General features: G+C 33.9%; 2 protein-coding genes and 1 long non-coding RNA gene across 21 annotated transcripts; 1 reads left to right on the plus strand and 2 right to left on the minus strand.

The window, feature by feature from the left end:
• Window positions 1-3,859: 3,859 nt before the first annotated feature.
• On the minus strand, window positions 3,860-5,025 carry LOC127131633 (transcription termination factor MTEF1, chloroplastic). The gene has a single exon (XM_051060548.1). The coding sequence runs from the start codon at window positions 4,956-4,958 to the stop codon at window positions 4,032-4,034; it is 927 nt and encodes a 308-aa protein (XP_050916505.1). The 5' UTR covers window positions 4,959-5,025; the 3' UTR covers window positions 3,860-4,031.
• Window positions 5,026-5,729: 704 nt separating this feature from the next.
• Window positions 5,730-8,909, plus strand: LOC127131641 (transcription termination factor MTEF1, chloroplastic). Of its 19 annotated transcripts, none has more exons than XM_051060570.1 (7): window positions 5,730-6,657; window positions 7,379-7,408; window positions 7,487-7,573; window positions 7,789-7,915; window positions 7,981-8,095; window positions 8,177-8,327; window positions 8,494-8,909. In XM_051060570.1, exons 1-3 carry the CDS (start codon window positions 5,797-5,799, stop codon window positions 7,571-7,573), a joined length of 978 nt encoding a protein of 325 aa, XP_050916527.1. In that variant the 5' UTR covers window positions 5,730-5,796; the 3' UTR covers window positions 7,789-7,915; window positions 7,981-8,095; window positions 8,177-8,327; window positions 8,494-8,909. The 19 variants fall into 19 exon arrangements, with proteins under 19 accessions (XP_050916527.1, XP_050916521.1, XP_050916512.1 ...); XM_051060564.1 differs by having other exon boundaries at window positions 7,789-7,893; XM_051060555.1 differs by having other exon boundaries at window positions 7,789-7,886.
• A 2,600-nt stretch (window positions 8,910-11,509) lies between these two features.
• On the minus strand, window positions 11,510-13,589 carry LOC127131728 (uncharacterized). The gene is made up of 2 exons (XR_007806513.1): window positions 13,179-13,589; window positions 11,510-12,702 (listed from the first exon to the last, which is right to left on the minus strand). It is a non-coding gene; the product is annotated as an uncharacterized LOC127131728 (long non-coding RNA).
• Window positions 13,590-16,027: the final 2,438 nt, after the last annotated feature.

The raw sequence follows: 16,027 nt of genomic DNA on the forward strand, positions 1-16,027 counted from the left end.
TAAAAAAATAGTATAATACCAAAACTTGACTAAACTATAACCCACTACTGAAATCTGAAACAATATCAAGTTTTACATAAAAACCACCTCTGTAAAACATCAGGAATCAATTAAAATTGAAATAGCAACCTGTCAAAGCAAATAAAATCATAACCAAAATTTGTTTCACACCGAGAACAATTTCATACAATCCTAAGTCTCTCTTCGGAAGCTTTGTCACTGACATTCACACCTTGCTGTAACGGAAAAGAAACTTAGAAAGCGATTCAAAGGAAAGCAAAGAGGAGCAGAAAACAACTCAAAAGAGTTGTGTTTACCTAACCATGTTCTCCGAAATCTCGAATTCTATTTGGTAAGTTTCCGAATGCTCACTCTAATTTACTTGTTTGCTCATATACTACTTATACATGTAACTTTCCATATAATTCATGCAAATAATTATAAACTGAGTCCGTATAAGTGAAATTTGTTTGCTTTTGGTGTCTTATATTGTGAATTATATTGTGTGACTGTTGTAAAGTAAAAAGGGAGAGATTACGATAATAATTTTAAAATAAATTAGGTAAAATCATAGACATATTTGCTGAACAAAACTACCACCCGGATCGCACTGAGTTGGGACAACACCGAATCATATTAAAAATCTTTAAAAAATAGTATAATACCAAAACTTGACCAAACTATAACCCACTACTGAAATCTGAAACAATATCAAGTTTGACATAAAAACCACCTCTGTAAAACTCAGGAATCAATTAAAATTGAAACAACAACCTGTCAAAACAAATAAAATCATAACCAAAATTTGTTTCACACCGAGAATAATTCTCATACAATCCTAAGCCTCTCTCCGGAAGCTTTGTCACCGGCATTCACACCTTGATATAGCGGAAACGAAACTTAGGAAGCGATTCAAAGGAAAGCAAAGAGGAGCAGAAAGCAACTCAAAAGAGTAGCGTTTACCTAACCAAGATCTCCGGAATCTCCAATTCCATTTGGTAAGTTTCCGAATGCTCGCTCCAATTTACTTGTTTGCTCATATACTGCTTATACATGTAACTTTACATGGAACACTGCAAAACTGAGAATCAGATTGCAGACATCATGACGAAGGGCGTGCAGGTCAAAGTGTTCAGAAGACTAAGAGCTATGATGAATGTAGATAACTTAGACACAATGAATTAGGTGGCGTGTTGAATTGTAATTCCTTGTATTGAAGCAAGTTGCTCGACAGAATAAGGATGTGTCGAGTTGTATTAGTATGTCGAAGTGTCGAAGCATGTTACTTCACACAGGATTTCGACTGAGGCATGTTTTAGTCGTGTTAACTATTTTGGGTTTTAATAGTTTTGGACTTTGTCTTATGGAGTAAGCTAACCTAAATCTATAAATAGATGGAGTAACCCTTATTCTTGTAGGAAGAGTGTCGTACCCCAAATTTTGAACACCGTTCATATGTTTTCTAGTACCACCTTATTTCAAATAAATGAAATGGCACAATTGGTAAGAGGGCATGGGCAGGGAGAGTGATCATATGATCCCGAGTTTGAGTCCCGACTTTTGTTTTGTTTTAGTACATTCTCATTTTTTTACTTTTTTGTTTTATTTACACAAAAATAATAATAATAATAATAAATAAATTGTATTTTTTTAAAATAAATTCTTTTAATTAAATATTATTTTATGCATTTATAAAAAGAAAAAAAACAAGAGAAAACAAAAAATAGATGGTATTAATATCATTTGTAAACATAGTCAAAAATAAAAATCATATTTAATTAACATATTATTCTTCGGAGTCAATCTTATTTTGAATGAACACAATGATCCATTTGGTAGAGTAGTGTATCTAAGAGTTGTAAGGGGGAGGTCTTGAGTTTCAATCTCAATCTGGTCACTTTTACAATTTTTCTCCTTTTCATGTTTTACTTTCAATCCTATCATCTTAAAATCAACTTTTTTTACTTTTTTTAATTATTTCTTTTTAATATATTTTTTCTAAAACTAAAATAAAATATTATTATTTGTTATTTTTAATTTTTTTAATTTTATTTAATTTATCATTATTATATTATTTATTTTAATATATATTTTTAATCTAAAAAATAAAAATCAATCAAAATAAAGTTAAAGAAAAAAAATTCAAAATCTTTTATTGTCATGACTTTCTTAAGTTTATTTTTATCATTTTTTGTCGCTTCTTTTTATTAGTATTAATTTACTGTAATTATTATCACTTTAATATTAGAATATTATTATTATTTAAGGAAAAAAATCAAGAGATTTTTGACGTATTATTCTTCACTCCATCATCAGAGATTTCCAAAGTCCCATAACATTCAAATCTCTCTTCAACATGTGATTCAAAGTCGAGGGACAAAATTATTTCTTTCCAAAACAAAGAATAGACAACAATCAGACAAAACCTTATACAACCAACTTTTAAATTCATTGAATTTGTCTCACACAAAAAATGGAAAAAGAATTGTATGCATTAACTAGAAAAAATCAAAACTTTAATATAATGTTATCTCAAAATTCCAGTATAAAATGAGTTACAAGCTGTGCAATAAAAGGGAGAAAAAGACGACAAAAATATCATAAAGTTTTACAACTATGGCAGAAGAATAAGAAAATCCCAAACACAAGGAGATTTTTTTTTCACACCGAGAACAATTTTCATACAATTCTAAGCCTCTCCGCGGAAGCTTTGTCACCGGCATTCACACCTTGTTGTAGTGGAAAAGAAACTTATGAAGCGATTCGAAGAAAAGCAAAGAGGAGCAGAAAACAACTAAAATGGGTAGTGTTTACATATAAGTTTTCATATAATTCCTGCAAATAATCATAAACTGAGTCAGTATAAGTGAAATTTGTTTGCTTTTGGTGTCTTATATTATGAATTATATTGTGTGAGTGTTGTAAAGTAAAAAAGGGAGAAATTAGGATAAGAATTTAAAAACAAATGAGGTAAAATCATAGACATATTTTTTGAACAAAACTACCACCTAGATCGCACTGAGTCGGGACAACACTGAATCATATTAAAAATCTAAAAAAAATAGTATAATACCAAAAGTTGACTAAACTATAACCCACTATTGAAATTTGAAACAATATCAAGTTTGACATAAAAACCACCTCTATAAAACTCAAGAATCAATTAAAATTAAAACAGCAACCTGTCAAAACAAATAAAATCATAACCAAAATTTGTTTCAAATCACAAAGCACAACGTGTTTCAAACCCAAAAATTTCTTAGTAATATAGACCACATCCTGTTTCAAACCATATTAAAAAATAAAACAATGTAGAATGAGACCAAAACCTTAAGAAGCTAAACAACTTTTGAGCCGAGTCGGAGCCTAATCGGAAAGCTATATACAAACCAATTAAAATCCAAACAGTATCTTGTAAAAAGAAAGTTTCAATTCAAAACAAACACCTGTAAAAACTCAATACAACCAAGTTGAAAATCAAAATATGCCTAAATCTTCTGTTCAATATTTGTGCTAACCTCTTTTATTGAATTTATTTTGTTTCTTGTGTTTGTGGTGTTGGCCCATATAATTTTTCCTTTACATTTCATTTGGTGTTAAATTTGATTTCTTTAAATTGGAAAATACTAGTAATTTGTATTTCATTTGGTGTTAAATTTGATTTCTTTAAATTGGAAAATACTAGTAATTTATTTGCTTTACTGTATTTTAACGTACATCTATGTGCTTCCCTTGCCTAATGAATCAAATTTATCTCTCTTAATATAACAAATTTGAACTAATAAATCCACATATACTATCAATATGACTGCAAGGCAATACATTTACTGAATTAACTTGCAGCGTAGTCAAGCAAGCATTATCACATAAGGGAATCCATTATACATGATTCAGTAAACATCACATATTCATGGTTATTCAGTTCTTTCTCTAACACAACTTACTAGCTTGCACATACCATTTGTTATAATCTAACAAAACAGTGACTATTACATTTCACTCATCCTACAAAAAAACAACTACAATTACCCTTATATTCCCTCAGGTTCCCTTAACCGCAATTCAAACAACATAGAATCAAACGCGCCATCACTAACCCGCAACATCTCTTGCAGAGGAAGCGACAATCCAAGCCGAACTAGCTCTGCGTGCCGCGGCTTAATCCTCTTTTCCAAGCTAAAACTGAAATACTGAGGAAACCTCTTCAACTCAGCAACATCACCATTCATCTCATTCAAGAAAAAATCAACTTTAGGAATCAAATTGTTATTTACACTAAGAGTCAACAACCCAGGAGACCTAACAATCATATTCGAAACCTCCACACGTGTGAACCCCAAACCCATCAAAAACTCAACTTTAGGCAAAAGGGTATCCTCAACACTCGAAACCAAAAGCAATGTGGTTTGGCACGTGAGAGAGTGAGGCCCAACAAACCCTAATTCCCTTAAAAAATAAAGTGCAGGTCTTAATCGAGTCTCTATGCAACTCACCAACAACCTAGGACACCGCAAGATTGATTTTTGAACATCATGGTAAGGAATGTTAACCTCGTTGAGAAGAAAATCGAGAAGGGGGTAAATGTCGTTGTGTGGTTCGCACGTGAGAAGTGAAGGAAGCATGTCGAGGATTCGACCCATTTCGCTTCTGTGTATGCCAATTGATGAAAGACATTGTTCAACCGATTTTAGGGTTCGTAGAGGACAAGTTCGGAGTGTAGGGTTTAGTTTGAAGGCTTTTTCTGGGTTTACTTTGAGTTTCAGGAGGTATAGAACTTTTTCCCGGAAGATTATGCCACGGTTTGGAGTGGTGGTTATTGGTTGGTGAGAAAATTGAGCAATTGGTTTGAGGATTTGATGGGATAAGGTGTTTTTGGGATTGAAATTAGGGCTTATGAAGGGTTTGGGAATTGGGTTTTGGGAGAAGAAGAATTTGGGATATAGTTCAATTATCGCCATGTGGTTGAAGAAGACGATGTTGATGGCTCCTCCTATATTCGAGCAAATCAAAAACGACAATCGTTTTGTTTTTCTGAAATTATGTCGGTTATTGGGCTTGAATTGTTTAGTCCATTACAATAAGCTTGTTTTTGTCAAGCTTTTCTTTAAAAAAAAATATTTTTTTAATTAAATATGTCGGAGATTCTAATAAATATACCATAATTTAATGAGATTAAAGGCAGTGCACTGTCAATGAAAACTTGTTTTACACCATCATCCAATAGAATTATAACATTCTGCCATGTCATACCAGTATTTTAAAACTAAATGTGTGATTTGGCAGGATGCACGTCTCTCATTGGTTGACAGCGTAAAAATATTTTACACTGTCAGAGCATAGTCTTTTTTCTCTAATTTAATTACACTGTCAGCGTAAAAATAATTAAAAAAATAATTAAATTAGAGAAAAAAGACTATGCCCTGACAGTGTAAAATATTTTTACGCTGTCAACCAATGAGAGACGTGCATCCTGCCAAATCACACATTTAGTTTTAAATACTGGTATGACATGGCAGAATGTTATAATTCTATTGGACGATGGTGTAAAACAAGTTTTCATTGAAAGTGCACTGCCTTTAATCTCATTAAATTATGGTATATTTATTAGAATCTCCGACATATTTAATTAAAAAAATACTTTTTTTTTAAAGAAAAGCTTGGACAAAAACAAGCTTATTGTAATGGACTAAACAATTCAAGCCCAATAACCGACATAATTTCAGAAAAACAAAACGATTGTCGTTTTTGATTTGCTCGAATATAGGAGGAGCCATCAACATCGTCTTCTTCAACCACATGGCGATAATTGAACTATATCCCAAATTCTTCTTCTCCCAAAACCCAATTCCCAAACCCTTCATAAGCCCTAATTTCAATCCCAAAAACACCTTATCCCATCAAATCCTCAAACCAATTGCTCAATTTTCTCACCAACCAATAACCACCACTCCAAACCGTGGCATAATCTTCCGGGAAAAAGTTCTATACCTCCTGAAACTCAAAGTAAACCCAGAAAAAGCCTTCAAACTAAACCCTACACTCCGAACTTGTCCTCTACGAACCCTAAAATCGGTTGAACAATGTCTTTCATCAATTGGCATACACAGAAGCGAAATGGGTCGAATCCTCGACATGCTTCCTTCACTTCTCACGTGCGAACCACACAACGACATTTACCCCCTTCTCGATTTTCTTCTCAACGAGGTTAACATTCCTTACCATGATGTTCAAAAATCAATCTTGCGGTGTCCTAGGTTGTTGGTGAGTTGCATAGAGACTCGATTAAGACCTGCACTTTATTTTTTGAGGGAATTAGGGTTTGTTGGGCCTCACTCTCTCACGTGCCAAACCACATTGCTTTTGGTTTCGAGTGTTGAGGATACCCTTTTGCCTAAAGTTGAGTTTTTGATGGGTTTGGGGTTCACACGTGTGGAGGTTTCGAATATGATTGTTAGGTCTCCTGGGTTGTTGACTCTTAGTGTAAATAACAATTTGATTCCTAAAGTTGATTTTTTCTTGAATGAGATGAATGGTGATGTTGCTGAGTTGAAGAGGTTTCCTCAGTATTTCAGTTTTAGCTTGGAAAAGAGGATTAAGCCGCGGCACGCAGAGCTAGTTCGGCTTGGATTGTCGCTTCCTCTGCAAGAGATGTTGCGGGTTAGTGATGGCGCGTTTGATTCTATGTTGTTTGAATTGCGGTTAAGGGAACCTGAGGGAATATAAGGGTAATTGTAGTTGTTTTTTTGTAGGATGAGTGAAATGTAATAGTCACTGTTTTGTTAGATTATAACAAATGGTATGTGCAAGCTAGTAAGTTGTGTTAGAGAAAGAACTGAATAACCATGAATATGTGATGTTTACTGAATCATGTATAATGGATTCCCTTATGTGATAATGCTTGCTTGACTACGCTGCAAGTTAATTCAGTAAATGTATTGCCTTGCAGTCATATTGAAAATTAAATTAAATGATGTTCAAGTTGGCTTTATGTTCATTTTTCCATGACTGTAACTCAGTACCAGACAACTATGCATACATTAATATTGATTTACAACTTAAAATGGTTTATATTATAACAAACACATTTGGTTGGTTGAATATCATCTTACAGCTTTTTTTGGCAAGATTTTAGAGTGAGAACAATGTATAAAAATAATAATTTACAATTTAAAAAAAACAGTTAATAAGAAAAGGTTAAAGATTAATTTGTCTGGATTGACACTCAAGCAGATGAGGTCTGTTAGGATGCAACTTTACCTGCTGTCAGCACACCTGTTCCTAACAGTAGTTCTTGTAGAACAAACCTAATAAGTTTATTTTATTCTCTTAATCTTGCAATTAATGTTTCTATTTTTAATTTGGTTTTGGTTGGATGCAGTCATACAATTTGGAGACCAGCATCCTGATGGTACATATGATTCATTCCCTTTGATGGTTTCACCTTTTTCCCCTGCTTGAATGAATGTTGGTTACTCTTTCTATGCAGATATTCAAAGATGAATTTTGTATATATAGGATACAACTTGTTTATTTTTTGTTCTCTAGTAATGTTGCACTGTTCAAGATTATTTAGGTAACTACTTAACAACTTACGATATTGTTCACTGCTATCTCGCTAACACTGATTTGTTGCTATCTTGTTTCTCTCCTAATAGTACTTGTTTGCTGCTATCACATTAGTAAGGTGTTGGTGCAAATATTTTATATCCACAAAATTACACTTCTTGGCATCTGTGTAGTATTGTGATCATAGTCACTGCTCTAATATTCATTTCTTATATATCTCAGTCCATGAAACGCATCACAGTCCATGAACAAAATGAAGGGTTTCAATTTCAACTATAATCAGAGCTCGCAATTCTCTTCGGTATGTTGTTCGAGTTAGGGTATGCGGTATGAAACTACAAAGAATTAGGTACATTGCTTAAGTCATTATCCCTTAATGTACTACTAACAATATTTACTTGCACTAAAATGCAGGTTTTGAAAAAATTGCAAAGGTTTACCACTCGCCATTAAAGTGCCTGCAACATCAGTCAGAAATAGGCCTTATGGATTGTGTGGCGAAAGATAGGACTCATGTCTTAATAGCAAGGTACATTGACTATTGTCTATTCATCCAGGCCACTTGAATCCTTGAATATCTTCAAACTGTTAACCTCTGCTTATTTACTAGGAAAAATGCAACTGATGCAGACAATTACAACCATAATATTGTCCTTCATGATCCTGTTAATAAATTGGAATTTACCAAAGAACCAATTGAGCAGAGAAGAAGAATGATCATTGACATGAATCAAGATTTCCCAATATGAAGGAAGATAGAGGTATCCCATGTTGATGTTAACTTAAATTGGCTTCAATAAGTTATCTCCTACAACATATTCATTGAATGTATTTTGTATCACTGGCTGTGTTTAAAATTTTTAGTAAAACTCATTGTGTTGTTTCCAAAGCATGCTCTATATGTCTAATACATGTTTCTTAAAATAGGTAGGAGAAGAAATGATGCCTCTCCAAAGAGAAATGCACATCAACAAGGATATATATCCACATGATTTGACGAAGCAGAGACCATTGTAGATATCTGCATTGCATCCGGAAGACAAAGGTAGAGAAATCTAAAGTGAGTAGCATTGTTCTATGGACGGCAACGACAGGGGAACGACTTTTCAATAACTATAGTGAAGGAGGCAATTTTCGCTAAGAAAACTACAATTAAATGTATTGAGCTAGTCAAGATAGAGGGATTTTAGTTGTGTTAGTAGCTTTTGACTATTTGTGTACAGAAAAATGTGTCTTTTCTCAGTTTTTGTTTTTATTCAAGTTAACATAACATGTTTGTGCAATTGTTCAATCAAAGTTTCTAATGCAGTTGGAAAATGAAAGGTCATTCTAATTCTGATTCATTAATGTAATAAAGTGAATAAGGCACATAAAGATACAACATTTATCATTAATTAATGTAATTGTTAACATTAGTTCATTAATCAATATATGAATAAACACATATGAATTGTATGATCCGTAAGTGTTACTAATTCAATCGTCACACTTTGTGAGATTTCTCAAAAATGGTGTTTGGCTTTATAACGTCTTGCTTCACACTATCTTTTTTTGTGTGCATGGACTTATCACTTAATCAATCACAATATGGATTTTAATCACCTCCACAAACTTATAGTTCTCTTCCACCTAACAATGTTGTTCTATCTAGTTTAATATATATTTGAGTGATTTTACGAATGTGATAATAAAGTTTTTTTTTATCAAGGTTTTACTTAACTCATGTATGATTCAACGCAAACTCATAATATTGGAGATCTGCATAATATAGTGAAGAGTTATGGAGTTTGTTTAATTTTAAGAGTTCTTGACTTATGATGACTTTTATTTAAGAAACCATTTATTTTATATTTTGACTCTTAAAATATTTTATATTTATAAACGATGAACAAATCGAAATCAAATTAGGGAATGATAGTTGTTAAACACTCTTTCCAAAGTATACTGAGATGCATTTTTTCAAGAAAAATGATTATTGGGCTGATTGTTTGATGATAAGGATCAGAACATTTTTTCTATCCCGAACGTTGATTGTCGTTATTATTCTTGCTAGGTCACTCATACCGCCTGCAAAGAAATGAAACACATTAGAATACATAAATGATAATAGCTTAATAAGGAAACAACAAATTAGAAAGGAAGATAGTAGATCACTCATCACCAAAAATATTTGTTCTCTCTTCTTCACTACTTTCTTCAAGAAGTAAACGAGTATTGGAGTTTCATTTTTGATGGAACACCTCCCTCAGTATCGAATTCCACCTCACACTCGAAGTCACATACAAACTTTATAAGATTTTTCTTTAACCTTGTTCCTCAACATAAAGATAATCTTCCTTGTATATTCAGCTTGACTTTTCCAAAATAAAATCATATAAACTTAATGGAATAAAGAACATCAATAGGCTTTACTAAGAGAATTTCTACGAATGGGTTTCTTGGGTTCTCCATGTGCAGGTGCTAGTAAAAACTCATAATTGAAAAAGGAAGAAAAGGAGAAATACCTAAGGTTTAATGCATGTTACCCGAAGAAATCAAAAGAAGAAACATGTTGAATTAGAAATGCTACCAAAATTTGGAAAGATCCGACATAAAATAATTTTGAAAGTGTCATGGGTCGGCTTAAGGCCTAAACAGTCAAAACTCAATCCACTCCAAATTATCAAAAATATAAGAGCTTTCATACCAAATACTAAAGGTGCATTATTCCGATATCCACTTTCATTACACTCATTTATAATTACAAACTAACTTGCATGTTGGAGTGTTAGCCTTGTAGGTCCACCCTGCGCCACCGATTCAGTATTCGACACCATTGATATTCACCTAATACTAGTATCAGAACAGAACATTGGGGAGTATGTGCAAATTGACTCCTAATTCCCGTAAAATTCCACAAGTAGATCATTCTCGATCTAAAGTTTGATCTCTATCGAAATCAATAGAGGAAGGTAATCAACCAGTGCTTCGCGATGAGGCTATCAATTGGACACTCCAATTTTATTTCATCATATTCGTTCGTTACTGTCATACCCAAAATTTACCCTATCCTTCACAATATTCACCTAGATCATTAACCCTAATCATGTGCATGTCTTAATGGCCAATCATACCATTTACATAAGCATTGTTCAATACAAGAGGACAAGTATCTTGAATTCAAAGCATTGTTGTTTGTACCTAGTGGAAACTGGGGTTTTCCAACAGGTTGAGGTTGCTCAGTCAACCAAAATCCTAATTGGAGGCACTCTTCGTTCTTGTATGTGTGCTTGGTATTGAGGATTCATCTGTGCCTTTTTGGTGAAGAAAAATCCTAGTTTGGGGTTCCATTTGTCTGTGGGTGCTCCTAACCCTAATTTCACCCAGTTCATTATCATTCATTTGTGAATGAACCATTTGCTTGGTCAAACTTCATTCAAGTCCATTGGTTCTTGGTTCATTTTGAAGTTTAATTAGTTGGATCAAGTTCATTTCAAGTCACTACATGCTCATCTATTGCTTAATGGTACCTTTTGATCCAAAGCCTATTCTCATGGAATCATAACCCCCACTTATCCCATCCATGATCATTTCATATGATCATTTCATTTGGTCATTTCTAGTCCTTGTTTGTTTCAATCATGTTTGTCCATGTGTCCACTAATTCTTCACTTCATTCCCATTCATTTTTATCCTCCATGTCATCTTTGGTTCATTCAATTCAAGTTATTAGATGGTTAGGTCATACACTTGGTTCATTGGATTTCCATTCAATCAAGTCATTTCATCTTCATTGGATGTCCATACAATTCATTTCCATACAAGTCAATTTCATTCCATTGGTCCATGTTTCCATTCATTTCAAGTCCATATTCAATTCAATATCAATTCAAATTCATTTCAATTCAATCCATGCAATACATCTTATACAATTCAAAATCAAATTCATATATACCAAATATCATTTTCATTCACCAAATGCTTATTTCATTACAAATGTCCATACAAAAGAGATTACACAAAAAAATTGACTTTTCTACCTAAGTTGACTTTTGGTCAACTATTGAATTTTTGGTCAACCAGTTGACCAAAGTCAACTAACCAACTTTGAGCATCCTAAACCCTAATCCATTCTTCCATTATTCCATAATTCATCTATGATCCACCATTGATTCCATGTTCTTAAATTTGGTAATCTTTACATAATTTCTTCATTTGCAAGTCATGATTTCAACCATGTTCATCATGTCAAACAATGCTAGCAACCAACCATATGACCAAGGGCTTACCATAACATACCATTAACCTGAACCAAAGCCATGAATAATTCTGCAGCAACATCCTACAATAACATATAACAAAATTGAAGACAACAATGCAGCAGGGCCATTACTTGGCACTCGAGGAACTCACTAAAACTCAGCTGCAGCCATGTCAAACACAACATAAACCTTGCAAAGTCAGCTGCAACCATAAGAATTATAAACATAACCCACTGACAATCATCATGCATACCATTCAAGTCAACTAGAAATCAAGACAACAACAACAAACAAACCTTGCAAAGTCATCTACAGACCTGCAAAACAAGGATCCTGAAATGAAAACACCAACCTGCAGCAAGCTACAAGCAATTCATGAGAAACCATTTTTATTGCAACAAACACATACAACCTTGTTATGCCATACTGCAAAAACTACCATGAACATCAACATCAGTCAACAACATTACCAACCATACCAAGGCAAAACCTACAACACAATGTTTTAAAACCACCCTGCAACATTCCTTCACCAGTCCATCACATCAAATAATCAAGACAATAATGCACACCTGCACAGTCCAAACCTCCATCAATCCAAGCTACAACAGGCCATGGTATCACATGAACAAACCATGCACCAGTCCTGCAATTCCATGACAAAACCTAACAAATTCAGACCTAGCCTGCAATGCACCACATGACCATAAAACCTGCCAATCCAAACTGCAACACTTCAACCATGCATAATCCTACAACCTCATAACAATCCAGCAAGGCCAAGCCAAACATATTATTGCATACACAGTTACCCCTGCAGGGAAAAAACATGCTGCAACCATCACCACATTGCCAATGCCTTGCCAAATCAATGCAACCTGCAATGCATCAAAACCTGCAGCACACCAGCAAAACAATCCAAACAATTAGCATCAAAATCCACAAAGCAAATCAATCAAATGCCACAATAAACTACACACACACACACACAACTCACAAATTACCATTTTACTACAGTGGAAAATGTACAGTTGGCAAGTAGGTAAAGATAAAAACATAACAATCAACAACAGGCAAAAACACACAAGCAAGAAGTACAAAGTGCAATGCACTTTTCAGAATCAAAACACAAGTTTGGACCAATAATCCTGCAGAACGAAAATCTACTATCTCACCTATTCCATTTGCATTGATTTCTTGCTCCATAAACCCTAATTGCTTCATTATAAAGGAAGGAATCAGAAGGAAAAATGAGGGTTGAATAATCTCGGGTTTGAACGTACTAAAAAAAAACTCTGCATCTTTCTCACACACCCTCAGAGTAGAAGCATAAGCAAGACACGAGAGAGAAAGAAGAGAACTAACACTTACCTGTCGCTTTTTCGGTTGCTAAAACTCTTCAGTTTATTGTGTGTGAGGTGCCACCGTGTAAAGTAGCTCGCATGGAATCAAAGCCCTATAATTTGAGGCTTTGATTCACTTTCTTCAGCATTTAATTTTTGTTTTCATTTCTAGGGTTCTTGCGTCATCTTCTTCGATTCGTCTGACTGCTTAGAAATTAGGTTTAGTGAGGCTGTTCTTCATGTTCGTAAGCTTGAGAGGAAGGGTTTGGTGTGCCTAGTCTCATGGTTTGAGCTCCGCCGCCGCCGATGATGAGCTCCGGCGCGGCGGAGCAGGAACTCTTTCAAATGTTTGAAATTTGGAGGGAGAACATCAAATTTTCTTTTCTCCTTGTTTTCATATGAGCATGACTCTAATGGTCCCATGCGTCCTTTCTTTCCATACATGCACATATTCTCTTACACCCCCTTGTCCCATTTCCTTTTTTTTAATTCTTTTATTTTATTTATTTAATATCCTTCACCATTTTTTAATCAATTTTATTTTTCCTATTTATTTTTTTAATCAAATATTTTTGTTAAATAAACTTCATCTATATTATTATTATTATTATTATTATTATTATTATTATTATTATTATTATTATTATTATTATTATTATTATCATTTTTGTTTGGACCATTTTTCCCTTATTATTGATAATTGGTTGATGATAATCTAAAAAAACATTGATGGTTGATCCTAAGGATGTTTGAACCTTCAACACTTCAAACATGTTGATGAATGACCAATGAATCATTCTTGATACTTTGAGGTGTTGATAGATTGTCCTTAGTTGATCATGTTTGAATCTCTTGATGTTTAGATGAGACCATTTTGTTTGACTTGAGCTTTTCTTTCTGATTTCTTTGTGTTGCATTATTTTCATTGATCATTAACCACTAACCATTTGAATTGCTGTTTAACTTGTATCTTATCTGACTTTTAATGTGTGGTTACTTGGGTGATAAAATATTCCATACTTCAAATCATTGATAGATGGACTTGAGGTCGATACAACCTTCTCTAATCCAAATCTATAGATAGATGATCATGAATCATCTTCAACACTTTGCATCAATGATAGGTTATCCCTCGATGCACCATATTTTGAGTCCCAATGAATTTCATGGCCTTCCAAGCATAATTTGACCTTGGTCCTTGAAGAAAACTTGTAAATGGTATCACAAATGACATTGTGAAAGAAGAATCAGCTCCATATATTGAAAATTCAAGAAGTTATAATCTTTGAAAGTTGGCAAAAAGTCACTTGAAAATAGGTCAAATTTCAATAAGTCCACAAATGACCTATAATATCTGCAAAGTTTTGATGATCCTCCAAGCATAATTGGCTCTTGTCATGTAAAGAGAAGTTTCATAGGATGTTAAGAAGAGTCATATGCAAAAAGGGGAACTCAAAAATGTTGATAATTGAAGGAGTTGTGATCCTTAGAACTTTGACCTCAAAATGTTGACTTTTAGGTCAAACCCCTTGGAACAAGCTTGTGCACTTGGAATTTTCTTACATTCCAAAGCACATGGATGATCATGTGAGCTCAAAATAAAGTGTTTTGATTGTCTATTGATTAGATTGCTCAAAGATTGAAGTTGCTTATTGAAGAAGGCGTGGAAATAAACACATGAACCTTTGATCTTCTTGAGAAGTAGGCCACCAAACTTTGAGATGCTTTGACTTGAGAAGCCCTACCTTGTAGAATAAACTTAAAATAAACAAGACATATTTTTTGGTATTCTGATTAGTGGTTAGATAAACAATAAATCAAATACATCTAAAGGTAACAAAGTGGTGCTTGGTGATCCCTGCAAAAGCAAACCCAAAGATGAATAGGGGGAGGACAAAGATATGACATTGCTTGTATGCAAAAGATGCAAATGATATGTAGGATCTTAGGGTTAAAAATTAGGGTATGACACATGCTATGGGCCTTAAGTAATGAGGAATGATGAGACGGAGTTTCTCCTACCCTTGTCTAGAGTGACTTTGCGTACGGGGCGTAGGCCCTGGCTATTCAAAGCACCCGTCCTTGTTCATAGATGGAATTTTCCCATCCTGCGTAACAGGATAAATGTCTAAGGGCCCAATATTGAACTGGACAAGGATGACTCGGTTTATGCCTTGTGTTCAATATAGACATAGGGACAAAAGGGTAATTGTACAAATAAGTATTATCACAAAAGGATTTGTCAGATGACATGACATTTTCGGGTCTTAGGTAGCAGTGATGTGTTGCTAGATACCACTCACTGTTTATTATGTTAAAAACATGAATTAATATAATTGCTAATGTCGCGAAAACCTACAAGGTCACACACAAAAGGACGGATTGATGAGAGATAGAGTAAATAAGGAACACTGTAAGGTACGGTGCACTTAAGTGAATTGTAGAACATCGTAAGGTATGGTGTACTTAGGTAGAATATGAAATATGATAAGGTACCACGTGCTTAAGTGAATTTGGCATATCATAAGATATGGGCCACATACACTTAAGTGGGCTTTTTAGCTTGCAGCCCACACAAGTGATTGTATAAATAGAACCCTTGTGCAGAAGCATTTGGACAGTTAATATTTCGTTTCTCTCTCTCTCTCTCTCTCTCTCTCTCTCAAAATCTTCATTTGTAGCAGCTAGCACTGAGATTGAAGGAATTTGTTCGTGTGGACTGAATAGAGGCGTTGTCTGTTGGTGTAAGCCCTAGAGGCCAATACTTTTGGTACTTTTATCGAATTATTTATTAATAATAAAAGGCTTTTTCTTTATTATGTTTGTCTAATAAAGTCCCTAGAATAGATAGTCTGTTTAATGTATCAAGTGTGACTT

Source organism: Lathyrus oleraceus, chromosome 1 (assembly GCF_024323335.1).
Source record: "Lathyrus oleraceus cultivar Zhongwan6 chromosome 1, CAAS_Psat_ZW6_1.0, whole genome shotgun sequence".
NCBI lineage: Eukaryota > Viridiplantae > Streptophyta > Magnoliopsida > Fabales > Fabaceae > Lathyrus > Lathyrus oleraceus.